The 14,830-nt window shown below is 56.6% G+C and overlaps 1 protein-coding gene across 8 annotated transcripts in view; it reads right to left on the bottom strand.

The window, feature by feature from the left end:
• Positions 1-14,830, bottom strand: part of COL27A1 (collagen type XXVII alpha 1 chain) — a 133,823-nt gene that overhangs the window by 94,458 nt on the left and 24,535 nt on the right. For 7 of the 8 annotated variants that reach the window (XR_016224974.1, XR_016224973.1, XM_089319611.1 and 4 more), the window contains 3 exons: positions 14,767-14,820; positions 5,368-5,421; positions 4,266-4,319 (listed from right to left, as the gene is read on the bottom strand). Coding sequence is in view for 6 of the 8 variants with exons in the window: in XM_089319611.1 (XP_089175737.1) it covers positions 4,266-4,319; positions 5,368-5,421; positions 14,767-14,820 (162 nt within the window). In the remaining 2 variants the exon portion in view is untranslated. The remainder of the gene's footprint in view (positions 1-4,265; positions 4,320-5,367; positions 5,422-14,766; positions 14,821-14,830) is intronic. The other variant, XM_051842716.3, reaches the window with a different exon arrangement.

Raw genomic sequence — 14,830 nt, 5'->3', positions numbered from 1 at the left:
CCTACTAATGCACCTGGGAAGGCAGCAGAAGACAGCCCAAGTGCTTGGGCCCTTGCCACCCACACAGAAGACTTGGATGGAGTTCTTGCCCCTGGCTTCAGCTTGGCCCAGTCCCAGATGCTGTGGTCATTTGGGGAGTAAACCAGCAGATGGAAGACCTCTCTCTGCCTTTTAAACAAATAAACTAAATATTTTTAAAAAAGACCACAATCCCAAAGTCTCTCCCTATCGGTGGGCCCTGAAGGGCCTTGAACATGGCCTTGAACTCTGCAGTGCCTGCAAGCTGGTGGAGCACAACAGTGACTGAGCAAGGCCAAGGCGGGGGTGGGGGCAAGAGGTGCTTATGTGCCCTGAAGCACCTTCATGGTGTTTACCACTAGGGGCCAAGAAACAGCTTCAAATGACAGGGCCTGGAAAATCAAAGACACTGTCTTCCCCAGGGCCCCGCAATTAGGAGGCAGGCACTGACCACAAGGTGGACTCCCAGGCAGTGGTTTCCCAGCTAGCGAGGGGGCCGGCTGGTGCTGGTGGGGGGTGCTGGGAACCCCCGTGTGCGCTGGGGGCCTCCGGCCGCCCAGCAGGCGGGTCTCCACAGGACCTGTGTTTATAACAGCACTCGGGCTGTATTTTGGTTTGGGAGCCAGATTAATCATTGCTTACAATGCGCGCGGGGAAACCAGACATCACCTCACTGCTGCTGCAGACGGTCGCCCCGGCCGGCTATCGGGCTTGGAGCAGCAGGGGAGGGGTCCTGGGAACCAGCCTGGGGGAGGCCCTGGCCCTCCTTGGCCTGACACGGAACTCTGCCCACTGCTTAACACTCCAGTCCTCGCGCTGAACTCACCTGCCGCCCTGGGCAGTCAGCAGGACAGAAAGAACGGAAGAGGACACCACTCGTGCCACAGTCCTGGGCAAGTCCCTGTGTCCCTCTGTGCCTCAGTTTCCCCAGCTAGCCTCTCCACGGATACAGTACGGGGACTCTGAAACCCGTGGCTGGTCTACACACAGCCAGGTGCCCCTCACCTAATTCCGCTCACGGGTCCTTGAGACAGGTGGGGCAGGAAGGTATAGTTTCTGTGTGGCTCTTCATTCATTCATTCATTCATTCAGTTATTCACTCACCCCACAGATGTCTGCTGAACCCTGACAATGACTAGGGCCCCGTGTCAGGAGCCAGGGATACACCAGTGAACAGAGCAAACTCTTTCTGCCTTATAGAAGGAAGCACAGCCATTAGATGCAGGCTAAGGGGAATGAATAAGAGCCGGGTGCGAGGAGCGGGTGCTTCCACTGGGAGGCTGCTCTGGAAACCGAGGCTTGAAGGAGGAGCCGGGGCTGTACAGGACACATGGGATGCAATAGGACAGATGCCAGCGACCCTGGGTACAGAAGCCACAGCAGCAGGGGGTTTTCTCTGGAACGTGGCTCTCCAGCCTTGCTAACTGCTCCCTACTGGACAAACCCGCCCAGCTGGGGGGGGGGGGGTGGAGTGTGGCCTGGTGTCCAGCAAGGGGACACCAGAGAAGCTGCTGCTTCTCCATGGTCCTCACGATCACGCATGCACTCATGCATCAATCATTCATGCAACAAATGCACGTGAATTCCCTGCCGTGCACCAGCCCCCTGCTGCGTGCTCGGGACATGACAGCTCCTTTGAGCCCTCAACTGTGACCGAGGTCACTTGTGCCAGGCTCCCCCAGCAGGAGAGGGACGGAGCTGGGGCTCTGGATGGTCTGCTCTGAGCCTTTCCCCAGCAGGGAGTATGGGAAGGGCTGGCAGGCTAAACCCTCTTGGGAAAGAGACTCTGGACTCCATGAGCCCTCACTTGTTGAAGGGCCTGAGGCCAGGGACCTGCCTGAGTGGCTCCTGGTTGCCTGCAGGTGACAATCACAGCTGCTGATGGCTGGGCCCCTCTCTTAGGCCAACCAAACCCGAATCTTGGTGGTGAGGACCCCACTCTCCGGTCAGTTCTAACGTGCAGCAGGGCTGGGAGCACCCCTGTGGACTGCACCCCTGGAGGTTCCCCAGTGATCTCACTTGTCCTTTAATACCTCAGCCAGCACAGGGCCTGGCACCTCAGTGCCTATTTGCAGAACGACTGGAAAACTGAATGCCTGAGTGAGTGAACTAATGAGACCTCTTTGGGCCTCAGCTTTCTCAGCTGTAGAATGGGCACAGACTGCCCTACTCCCAGAGGCTACTGTGAACCAAAAGAGAAACCTCCCTGCCGCCTCTCATTTGCCAAGAGCCCTCCCTCTCCCCTGCCTGCTTTGCCCCCAGCCCCAGCCTTCTCCATCCTCTGCCATGCCACACAAGGATGCCGGCTCAGTGAGGGGCCAGGGATTTTTGTCTCTGTTCAGCTCCATGGCTGGCACACAGTAGGCACTGAACATACGCTTGTTGAGTAACAAAACACACAGGATGACTGGGATCATTTTGGAATGGCCTCAAAACTCAACCCTCTGGTGTGCAAAGGGGCTGCCAACCTCCCTGTTCTCTCAGGCATGTCCCTGCCCCCTTGAGGACCCTTACGGAGACGACACAGAAAGGCCACACTGGGGGACCAGGGCAAAGCAGCCACTGGTGTCACCAAAGACGCTGAGGGGAGGAGACACTCTTACAGGGCTGCCCACCATCGTCTCTTCCCGGACCCCCCACCGGCAGGGGGCCCCTGCCTTGGATCTGAGTTTCCCCGTGCACCCCCTGTGAGGGGCCACACGAGCTGGCCACAGACCAAATTCCTTCATGGAGTGAATGACTTGGCTGCGCTGCAAGCTGTTGCTTAACTTAGCAAAGCTGCCTCTCCCTGCTCGGCTCCGCTGGGCTGAGGGCTGTCGGCCTCCCTGGACATCTGCTGCGTGCAGGGAGACCCGGAACCCCAGGCAGGAGCCAGGCCCAGGCCAAGTCTCCCATCTCCCACTACCTCCACTGGACTCCCAGCCCCATGCCAAACGAGACCACCACTGGCTGCTTTATGAGCCAGGTCTGGAAGGAGCCTTTTCCACTCACACCTCATCCATCAGCGAGGGCTGGGGCCTGCAGGGAAAGCGAGGGGGAGAGGGAGTGCCTGAGCATGCCCGGAGCCAGGAAGACCACGTTTCCAGCTCTCACACAGCCGGGCCTCTGAGCACTGAGGCGTGGCCTGCTCACGCTACAGAGGGAGGAGGGGAAGTAGAGGGTGTGGGCACATGGTCCTGCTGGTCCCCCTGAGCCACGGGGACCCGCGGAGCGAGGGCAGGATGGAGCCCGGAACACCAGAGCTGTCCAGATGAGAGCCAGATGGCCCAGAGAGGGGGCAGCTGTGGCCACAGCTGGGAGCCAGGGCGGAAGCTTAGGACGTGGCCCTGGCCCGTGTATCTACTGGATGACCCATCAACAAGGGGAGTCATGCCTGTGAGGCCTTCCTGTTTCCTGGACACCTGCTACGTGCAAGGCCCCTGCTAGGCTCAACAGGGAGAGCAGGGGACCAGGATTTCACACCCTGGCTGGCGAGGCGAGACTCAGGGCTGAAAACAACTAAGCTAAGCTGACCTAAGTGGCCTGAGGCCTGGGAGCTCCCTGAGGGCTTCCTGGAGTAGGTACAAGTAGAGTAGAATCTTGAGGGATGGGAGACCCTGGCTGGAGAAGTCGGAGAGGAAGGAGTCCAGGGGGTACTGCAGGCTGTGGACCCACACAGAAGGGCCAGGAGTGTGCCACGAAGGTGGCCTTTACAGAGTCCCCTCGGCCATCCACAGGGACGGACCCTGCACTCAGAAAGGATTCCAACTGAGGGGAGGAGTGGCCCTAGCACCCACTCCCTCAACCTCTGGGACCCAGGCCTGACTCCTGGGTCATCCAGCCCCAGGCTGTGGGGGATCAGCGACAGGGGGTCATCTCCCCATTTCACACAGGAGGAGGCTGAGGCTCAGAGATGGATGCCCAGGGCCACTCGGCCAGCGGGCAGCACAGCCGGGACTGACACGGGGTCCTCCCAGCTCGGCAGCAAGAGCTTTTGCAGCCGCACACACGCCCTTGGGGTCAGCCTCCAGGAGCAGCTGGGCCCCCAAGAGGAAGTCGAGCAAACCAAAGGCTGCTTCTTATCGCACCTCATTGACCATGGAAGGCCAAGGTCACCTCGCTCCCTCCTGCCCCTACGCCCTGGGCCTCAGGGGACTGGCCTGGGTAGGGCCAGGGAACGACAGGTGAGTTCACAGCTCCACAGCCTCAACACCTGCAGTGCAGGAAGCCCCGACCGGGCAAGGCCAGGTGCCAAAGCCAAGGTGTACCTTGCGTCCCAGAGGTCCTGGATTCCCGACGAGCCCAGGCAAGCCCACGTCACCCTGCAAGACACAAGCGGGGAGGCTGAGGATGGCAGCAGGGGCAGAAGCCCTGCTTAGGCCGCACAAGTGACCCCACATGGGCCTCAGAGGAGACCCAGGAGCCACCCGGTGGAGTGAGAGCAGAAGTCACGCAGGGTCCCCAGCCCACTCCCAGGCTTGTGCAGAGGCATCCACGTGGAGAACAGGTTCCCATACTGAAGCTGAGCCTGACAGCCATATAGCGGTGCTGTGCCAATCAGTGCTCCCCCTGCTCCCGCTGCTGGCCAGGGCCACCAGCCTGGGTCACCCAGTGCGTGTTTGCAGTGAGAACACAAAGCGGTGAGCTCCTGGTGTCTTTGGGAAGTCCAGGGCAGTAGCCAGGTGCTCGTGCGCTGGCACGGGACCCGGGAAAAGCAGCGTGTTCTCTGTACTAGGGGGCTCTTTGGCCATGGCCAGAGGGAGGCCAGACAGCCCGAGTGAGATGCCGGGTGACCTCATGTGGGGTGCTGGGCTCCCCTCTCCCCACCCACCCTGCATTCTCCCCAGCGCCCTTGCTCCATGTACTGGGTAGACACATCATGAATGGATGGAGTCCTTTAGCCGAAGTGTCTTCTCTTTGGTGGACGAGGTTTCTGCTGGGCCCTGCATCACCAGCCCATTCCCATCCCCCCCCTCGACATAGCCATGGTCTTGCTGCTGCAATTAACCACTACAGGGGGACCCGCTGGAAGCCCCCTGAGCCCAGGCTACCAAGAAACTTCTGGATGCTCCCGGTCAACAAGCAGGCCCCACAGGAACTCTCGCAGGGCGTTCAGCAGAAGGACAACACTCAAGGTGTGTGTCGGAGACCGCATCGCCAGCGGGTGTGCTGGCTGCACCCCAGGAAGAAGGCAGCTTTGATGACCGTGGCTTTGGGGCTGGGCGAGCCCAAAGGGCTTCAAGGGGGAGGTCAAAGCACACCCTGACCTCTCCAAACAACCCCTGGGCCAGGGCAGCCGGCCACAGCCTGTGCCACGTTCTCTGCCCTCCACGCCCCCTCTTCCCTGTACACTGGGGCCCTGGAACCTACCTTGGCCCCATCATGGGCCTTTCCTGGTGACAGCCCCGGGTCCCCTTTCTGTCCCTGAAACAAAAACAATTCCACTTTGGCCACCACGTCACCTAGAGCCGATGTCTCCCCACAGCTTCTGCAGGAAGCCCTACTCCCCAACTAAGTGCCTTCCCACCCGTCCCCACTCACACCTGCCATCATCACTCCCATCCTCTGACACCTGCCATGGCTCCGCAATGATCACGTGACGACAAGGTCCAAACCCCTCCTTCTGGTGTGTCCCACCTCTTCTGCTACCTGGCCCCGGCCATCCTGTCCTGACTTTGCTCTCCTGCAACAGCCAAACCCACACAGAGGGTCCCCGACTCTGTCCCCAGACCCAGGCCAGCCACTTCTGCACGTCCAGCGGCCAGTCCTCAGCTTGGGTCACCATCCCCAGCTAGAAAACCATGCCCAGCCATCATTAGTCAAGCCCTAAACAGGTGCTGCCCACCAGGAGAGCTCTGGGCCTGGCCCACAGGTGAGCAGTCCTCACCTGCGCGTGTGGCTGGGACTGGCTCCTCGCAGGCAGCTTCTGAGAGGGGCATCTGAAAGCTCACTGAGCCCTTCCGGCTTTCAGAGCACGGATGGCCACCCCTTGCTCTCTCATTACCTGAGGCCACAGCAGGTGGCGGTGTCGCTTGCCTGCCGCTTTCCCACAAGTGGCTGATGACACGGGCCAGGGAAGTGTGATGACCCTCCTGATTCACTGGGAGAAACTAAGGCAGGGGCCAGGAAAGGAGCTAAGGCCCCAAGATGAAGCCCTGAACTTCTACCTTTCAGACTTGGGTTCCAGGAATCCTGAGACCCGAGGGGTTGAAACATGCAGCGTAACCAGGCACAGGCAAGCACTCCCCGTCCAGCATGTGGGAGGGGCCCCTGTGAGCTGGGGCAGCAGCCACATCTCCCCCAGGGCTGGGGCGCTCTGCAGGCCAAAACTGCCTGAGTTACTGAAGAAGTAGCCCTTTGGAAAGTCGGTCCACCCCGATGTCACCTCCTAAGAGCTCTTAATCCCTGTTCCCGTCCCTCCCGTCCCTGCCTCAGTGGGGTTCAAAGTCAGAAGTCCTGGGGTGCCACGGACTCTCAGTGGGACCTCTCTCTCTCTCTCTCTCTGTCTCTCGGAGCCTCTGTTTCCTCACTTCTAAAATGGGGTGCAGATGTGTGAGCACACACACACACCACACACACATACACACACACACACACACACACACGCTGGTTCCCCAGGCTGCTAGGCACTGGGACAATAGCTGTGATACAGGCAGGGGGCTGGTGTGGCCCAGCTGGAACAAATTCCCAGTGGGTTCTTCTTTTCATCAGAACTTGGCCCTTCCGAACCCTGACGTGGCCACTCTGCTCCTGAAATCAGTGCCTCTGGAGCCGGACAGAGCGAGGAGAGGGAAAGGAACGCCCTTTCGCGCCCACCTGCTAAGCACAGGTACCACGCTAGGGGCGCTCTCTGCACCAGTTCCTGTAGTCCTCACAACACCCACCTGTGCCTATGCAGGACAGGACTGGGGCTCTGGGAAGCTGCAGTCCCAGCCTGGGCTGACCTGGCAGGTCAGGGGCAGATAGGTCCCCTGGCTCTCATTTGCAAATGGGGAGCCTGGTTACTTCTCCCAAGGCTCTAGGCCCCAGCAGGCCAGCCCTTCCTCAGTGGGCCCCCCAGAACTCCAGCCGGTGTACCTGGGCTCCCCAGGTCACTTCTGCAGGGGCTGCCTCTGGGCCCTACCTGGCAACGCAGCTGCCCCTCGCCGCCACTCTCTCACCCACACTGTTCACGAGTCCAGCTCCATGCCTTTTATGTCCATGGCGCAAGACCAGGCCCAGGGCTACCGAGAATTCCAATGGCCAAAAAAGGACAGCAGCTTCTCCTCACCACCCTGGCCCACCTCGGTCAGCAGCTGCAGGAGGAGCTGGGCTCAGGCAGCTTGCAGGGGTGGCTCTTGGTGCCTCCCACTCTGTGATTTTACACAAAGGCAAAACCGAGTCCCAAAGAGATGACAGATTTGCTCCCTTGCCCAGGTCCTTTTCTTTCCCAGGGGCATTTTAGGAATTTATGGGTTTCTCTCTGCATTCTCACCAGCCAGCCCAGTGCTCTGAACACAAACCCTGCCCAAGTACACCACCAATGGGGACAGCATTGATCAAACAGCTACTACAAGCCAAGTTCCAGGATGAACACAGGAAGACCAGGGCAGAGGCCGAGACAGGCCTACGTCTACGGGGAATTTCTGAAGGAGAAATCAGTGTTACTCATTTAATCCTTCACGTCCAAGAGTTGGCAACCATCACTAACCCTGTCTTGCAGAAGAGGAAGTGAAGGCATAGCAAGGATCAGTCACCTGTCCAGGATCAGGCAGGCAGCCTGGGTCCTGAGCCCAAGATCCTGACATTGCAACACACCCTGGAGTGACAGCACAGGGCAGGAGGCGGTGTGGAGAGCCTTCCCCAGATGGAGGGCAGACCCATGGAGCAGTGACAGTGACGTGGAGGCTCGAGGTACTCCTGTCCCGGTGAAGGGACGACTTCCGGGATGGAGAAGACTGTCCGTCTCCCCAGCCAGACCCCTGCAAACTCTCCCAGGAGTGATACAAGGAAGACACTTACACCGTGGCCAGGACAAGAATCTGGTCGCCAACCAACGAGCTCATGTGGCTGTGAGCAAACCACTGCCCTTCTCTGAGTGGGGAAGGGCGGGTGCTGCCTGGAGCAGCCAGTGGGCTGCAACGGGAGGAGACAGGTGGGCAGACCCGTTCCACATCCTAAGTGCGGAGAGCGCAGCAGGAATAGAACTGTGCTGAGCTGCTTTCCTGCACGCAGGGTTGAAAGGAGGAGGAGAGAGGGTGCTCCAGGTGCTGGAGGCCCAGAGAGCTGCTGAGACGGAGGAGGAGCAGACCGCAGAGGACGGGGCAGTTCTGGGCTGCACACCTCCTACCCCCGTCATCGCTGGCCTCGAACACACAGCAGGGCCTGGTCTCCAGGAAGCCTGACATACTCAGAACTCACAAGTGAGCGAACAGAGCCTTGAGAGCCCTCGGGAGGGCCGGGATGGGGTCAGATCTGGCCCCAGAATGTCTTCCGAAGAGCTGCTGGATTCCCTCTATCACTGTGACTGTTTCACGGGTTTAAAGCTGCTGGCCGAAGCAATAAGGCAGGAAACATAAATAGGAACCGCTAACCTTTGAGGGAAAGGAGGCACAAGGAAGCCTTTCTTGGCAAATAATATGAGTGCCAGAGCATAGACAATCCAGGAAACTAACTGAAATACTATTAGAACGAATAAGATAACTCAGGAAGGGGGAAAGTTATAAATTAATCACAGAAAGCACAGAAATACAAAACTCAATAGCTGAGAGCCAGCAAGGAAACATAAGGGGGGAAGAATATTCGATTCCCGACAGCAACAAAAATATCAAATTTCTGAGTATGAGCTTAATAAGGAACATGCAGGGCTTATGCAATAAAACCTATAAAAGGTTTACTAAGGTAACATTCAAAAACTCAACCAAATGGGAAGACTTGCTCTTTGTAGACAGGAAAATGTAATGTTTTAAAGATACGAATTCTTCACAAATTTGTATCTACATTTAATACAATTCCAATAAAAATCTCAAGAGGTTTTTTTTTTTTCCTTAAAGGAAATTGGTAAGATGGCAATAAAGTTCATTTGATGGAAAAAAACAGCCAGAAATATTTTAAAAGAAGAGGGGAGGGGAGACAAGGAAAGTAAAAGCCACATAAAAGAGAACTTTACTAGAATGCAGATCTACAGCAGAGCAATGAGACACGATGGAATGGCTTGACACAGACCCTGCTCTGCCACATGACAGTCACTGGGGGAAAGGTTGCTTAATAACTGGCTAACTCCCTGGGGTGGGAGGGAATAGTGCTAGCGCCTACTTCATACCCCCGAACCCCAATCAAGATTCATTTCAGATGGTTTAAAATTGCCAAGGGTGCGGATGGTGTTGTGGCAAAGCAAGTAAGCCGCCACCTGCGATGCTGGACCTCATCCTGGAGCACAGGTTCGGGTCCCCGACTTCCAATCCTCTCCCTACTAAGGTGCCTAGGAAAGGAGCGGAAGATGGCAAAGGATTCGGACCCCTGCACCCGGGTGGGAGACCCGAATGGAGTACCTGGCTCCAGGCGTCAGCCTGGCTCAGCCCCGAATGGCATGGCCGTTTCGGGAGTGAATGAATCAACAGATGAAAGCTCTCTTTCTTTCTCTGCCTCTCTCTGTCACTCTTCCTTTCAAATAAATATTACAAAAAAAAAAAAAAAGAAATTTAAAAAATTCTTAAGGATGCAAATGATATTATGAAACAACCAGGAATAAATGTTCCCCATATACTCCTTTTTTTTAAAGTAGAAATAATATGGGCTGGTACTGTGGTACAGTGAGTAATGCCACCACCGATGATGCTGACATCCCAAATGGGCACTGATTCCAGTCCAGGCTACTCCACTTCTGATCCAGCTCCCTGCTAACAAAAATGTGCCTGGGAAAAGCAGCAGAAGATACCTCAAGTGCTTGGGCCCCTGCCATGCACGTGGGAGAACGGATGAAGCTCCTGGCTCCTGGCTCCTGGCTCCTGGCTCCTGGCACCTGGCTTAAGCCTGTCCCACCGCCCACAGTTGCAGCCATTTGGGGAATAAACCAGCAGATGGAAGATCTCTCTGTCTCTGTCTCTGTCTGTCTGTAACTCTGCCTTTCAAATAAATAAATAAATCTAAAACAAAAAAGGATGCATAACACTAGCACTGGTTGAAAGTCATCACAATACTCTTAATAGACAAACAATAATCTGGAAAACATTTGTAAGGTAGGTGAGGCTTTCATAACCTTAATATATAAATAGGAATGATTTCTACAAATCGGTAACATGGGACAACATGCCAAAATCAAAAAGAAACCAATTCATAAATGGTTAAGTAAAAATGGAAAACAGACATGAGAAACACATTCATCTCTCAGGGGTACAGAACCTTTTTTTCTGCCAAGGGCCATCCGGGTATTTCTAACATCACTCACGGGCCACACCAAATGATCAACTGAAACATAAGCTGCTACAGGTTTGCTGAATCCTGAGTCCCGCCTGGTTGCAGCGGCAGGGCCAGACAAAAGGATTTCCCAGGCGGGGGCTGGATATCCCCACCCCTGTGGGACGGTCAAGGAAGGGGTGAACACAACAATGAATGATTTTCGGAAGGCGCCGCGGCTCACTAGGCCAATCCTCCGCCTGCGGCGCCGGCACCCCGGGTTCTAGTCCCGGTTGGGGTGCCGGTTCTGTCCCGGTTGTTCCTCTTCCAGTCCAGCTCTCTGCTGTGGCCCAGGAGTGCAGTGGAGGATGGCCCAAGTCCTTGGGTCCTGCACCAGCATGGGAGACCAGGAGGAAGCACCTGGCTCCTGGCTTTGGATTGGCGCAGCACACCGGCCGTAGCAGCCATTTGGGAGGTGAGCCAAAGGGAGGAAGACCTTTCTATCTATCTCTCTCTCTCTCTCACTAACTCTGCATGTCAAAAAAAAAAAAAAAAAAAAAAAAAACCAAAACAATGAATGATTTTCTTTCTTACACATAACGTTAGCGGCAGCATGAATCAGGTCAGCCTTGCTAGACGGCAGTTGGTGATTAAATACCTCAACACTCGCAGAGCTCCTACATGCAAAGCATGCTATAAATTACCCACATGCAGGTGTCCATATGCATGCATACATACACGTGTCTTGAGATACACACACACACACACACACATTTAGCTTCATCTTCAGGACAATCTTGTAGGAGAGGACCAATCACCATCCCTGCAAGTTTATATAACTTGCCCAAAGTCACAGAGCCAGCAAGTGGTGGAGCCAGTGTTCAAACTCAGGCACAAGGGCCCCTGAATCCACTCTGGCGATTCTATGTACAGGAATCCATCCTAATGAAGTAGCTACAAAGAACGCTACATTTATATATGCTAACATTCTTCAAGATCTTATTTCTGGGGCTAGCGCTGTGGCACAGCAGGTTAAAGCCCTGGTCTGCAGTGCCAGCATCCCATATGGGTGCCGGTTCAAGTCCCTGCTGCTCCATTTCCAGTCCAGCTCTCTGCTATGGCCTGGGAAAGTGGTAGAAGATGGCCAAGAAGGGGCCCAAGTCCTCGGGCCCCTGCACCTGCAGGGGAAACCTGGAAGAAGCTCCTGGCTCCTGGCTTCGGATTGTCACAGCTCTGGCCATTGTGGCCATTTGGGGAGTGAACCAGTGGATAGAAGACCTTTCTCTCTCTCTCTGCCTCTGCCTCTCTGTAACTCTGCCTTTCAAATAAATAAATAAATCTTTTAAAGAACAAGATCTTATTTGTATATTAGTTTAAAAAGGAAGTGGCTTTTTTAAAAGGCATAGGTTATAAGAAGCCCGGGATGCCAATGCCAACAGAATGCCATGCAGCCACTAAAACCCATGTGGTAGAAACACAAAGTAACTTACAGGACACCAGCCTGGGCAAGGCGGCTCCACACCCACACACGTGACCCAACACCGGGAGGACCGGACAGCCCGGGTGCACGCAGCCTGGGGCTCCTCACCTCACTTCAGCTCCGTGGCCCACCTGGCCCCACCACATTCAGCACCAGCACCCCCACTGGAGCACTGTGGCCTCCCTTGGCCATGGCCACACCCTGCTTCCCAGCCACCTGCAGCAGCCTCAGCACCCTTCACCTGTGCAAGGCACCTCTGCTCAGTCCTTGTCCTGTCTCCTGCGCTGCTCTTCGGATGAAGTCCAAAAACCCAACCATCACCCACTACCAGGCCTGCTGCCCTCCCCCGTCTCCTCCTGCCCCCTCGCCCAGGTGCCCACTGCACTTTAGATCCAGGTTCAACCTCCCTGAGGAAGGGGTCTCTAACCTGCCAGACATCAGGTATCTTCTTCTTTTTTTTTTTTCAAAGGATGTATTGGTTTATTTGAAAGGCAGAGTTACAGCGAGAGGGAGAGAGAGAGAGAGAGATTCCATCTACTGGTTCACTCCCCCAATGCCTGCAAAGGCCAAGACTGGGCCAGACCAAAGCCAGGAGCCTTTAACACCGTCTGGGTCCCCCATGTCAGTGGCAGGGGCCCAAGTGCTCAGGCTATCCTTCATTGTCTTCCCAGGTGCATCATCAGGGAGCTGGATCAGAAGTGGAGCAGCAAGGACTTGAACCAGCGCTCACAGGGGATGATGGCATTGCAGGTGACAGCTTAACCCATTGTGCCACAAGGCCGGCCCCTTGTCAGGTTTCCAGCACACTGGGCCTCTCACTCAGAGCCCCCAAACCCTCCCCCCATCATGGTTCTACATTTATGGGCATGACTGGCTTCCTTCTCTTGCTTGCTTGCTGGCCTGCACACTCTGCAAGGGAAGGGGCCGTGCCTGTCTGTGCACCTCGTGCCCCCAGCACCTTGCACATGCTGACCCCTGGCCCTTAAGTAGCACTGCCCACAGCCCAGCACCAGTCACAGAGCGACTGCTACTCCTCAGGACAACCCAAAGAGGCACTGCACTGATGACTCCAATTTCCAGATGAGGAAACTGAGGCAAGGGACCCCCAAATGATTTTCTTGCCATCACAGAACTAGGAGGTGACTGAGTCTTGATTCGACTCTTGGGCCCTCGGGCTGCAGGGTCTGTGCCCCCACCACCATGCTCTCCTCAAGCTGCAACTCCGCAGCCAGCGGACGAGTGAATCCACCCAGGGACTCAACCCTGAGCTCTGGCCACCTGGCCTTCCCAGGCTCCGGCCTCTCTGCCTCCTCGGAGTCCTTGATCTTGACTCCATGTGGGAACTGATAAGCCCTCTTCTCACCTCATGTGAGTGTGGCATCCACAAGCATGTGGTATCTGGGTGCAGCCTTGGGCTCGGGGGAGGGAGAGTCCATTGCAGCCTGGTTCTGGCCTGTACCTGCTGTGGGGCCCGTACAAAGCTTGTCTGGCTGACGGATCCCAGGATCCAATGTACCGCCCTGGCACTGCTGAGGGTCCCCGGCAGGTCACCTGGACCCTGTGACCTTTCACTCCCAGACTTTGCTCTTTCTCCCTCTCCTGACCCTCCTCCACCAGCCTGCCTCTCCTATCCTCAAGGCTGGCGGGTGAATTTTCATCCCACAAAGCTGTAAAAGCTCCCGAGAGTGGAGACAATGCTATGCGGATGACAGCACAGCCTGACCAAGGGCAGGCTCCGTGCCACCTGCGCAGGCCCTGAGGGGCTGCCTTCTCTGACAACGACACACAGCAGGTGTCCCATGAATACCAGAAGATAAACCGACAGTGGTGGGCTATAGTGGCGGGCTCTGGCCACCAATGCTGGGCTGGGGGAGTGGAGGTGGGGTAGGGCAATCAGTGAATGACCCACTGACCTTGCAGTTGGCTTAGCAAAGCAATGACCTTGTACCAGGTCCAACAAAAGCCCAGGGGTGTTCTTCACCTGGTTACCCCACAGGCAGGACTGGGCAGCCTCCAAAACCACACCCCTCTTCTCCTCCTGGTCAGCCCAGCTTCCTGGTCAGCCCAGTCACTGTTCCCTCCACTTCCATGCCAGCATCTTCCTGCCCTCCCCCATCTCCAGCCATTCCCTGAGCCTCTCACCCAAGACACCACCCCAGACAACCCGGTCCTCAGCCTGCACTTCAGGAATGACCCAGGAGCTGGGCAGCTGGGGTCCACCTGCAGCAGTACAGCACCAGCTACTGTACTGTGGTCTCATGAAAAGTACACTGGGGGATTCCAAGAGGGCTCCCTGGGGGAGAAGGCATCTCTGTGCCAGCCTCAGCCTCGGGCTCTGTGTCCAACTCAGTGTGCTCCTGAGTTCAGACCCCTGTGCAGACGGATGGGCACCTGGCTGGCCCACAGCTTCCCAGGGACACCATCGTCTTAGTCCCAGATCAGTCACCCAGGCTACCACCAGGGAGCCACCGCCTCTCACCTGCCCAGCACCACGCTCCTTGCCCTGCCTCCTTCACACCCCAATGCCTACCTAGGCCACCCTCCTCTCTCTCCCTAGCCTCTAGTCTCTTGGCCTTGGCTCTGGCCCCACCAGCCATCCATCCTGCTCAGGGCATCCAGTGACTTCCCCGAAGCACTGTCCTTCTCCCCCGGGGTACACAGTACAAACCCAGTAAACCTGTCCTCGGTCTGACATGCAAGGCCCTCCCTCGGCAACAGGTTCCCTTGGCACCTCCGCCCCGTGATGGTGTAACATCCTAGCCGCCCTCCCCCCACCACATCTCTCCCACCCAGAACTCGAGGCTCCCTGGTGTGGCCCGGCTCCAGGAAGCTGCTCAGGGGGCCGCCCGGCAGGAGCCCCAACAAGTCCCCAGACGCTGCCCCCACCCCACCCAGACCCCACAGGAAATACTCACTTTGGCTCCAGGAGGACCAGGAAGGCCTGGATTTCCATAAGGCCCAGGAGGACCCTAGCAGGGA

The sequence above is a fragment of the Oryctolagus cuniculus genome, chromosome 1 (genome assembly GCF_051225735.1).
Source record: "Oryctolagus cuniculus isolate XC-2025 breed Fujian yellow rabbit chromosome 1, ASM5122573v1, whole genome shotgun sequence".
Classification (NCBI taxonomy): domain Eukaryota; kingdom Metazoa; phylum Chordata; class Mammalia; order Lagomorpha; family Leporidae; genus Oryctolagus; species Oryctolagus cuniculus.
Note: the sequence above shows the minus strand (reverse complement) of the source record. Positions and strands in the feature narration are given on the sequence as shown.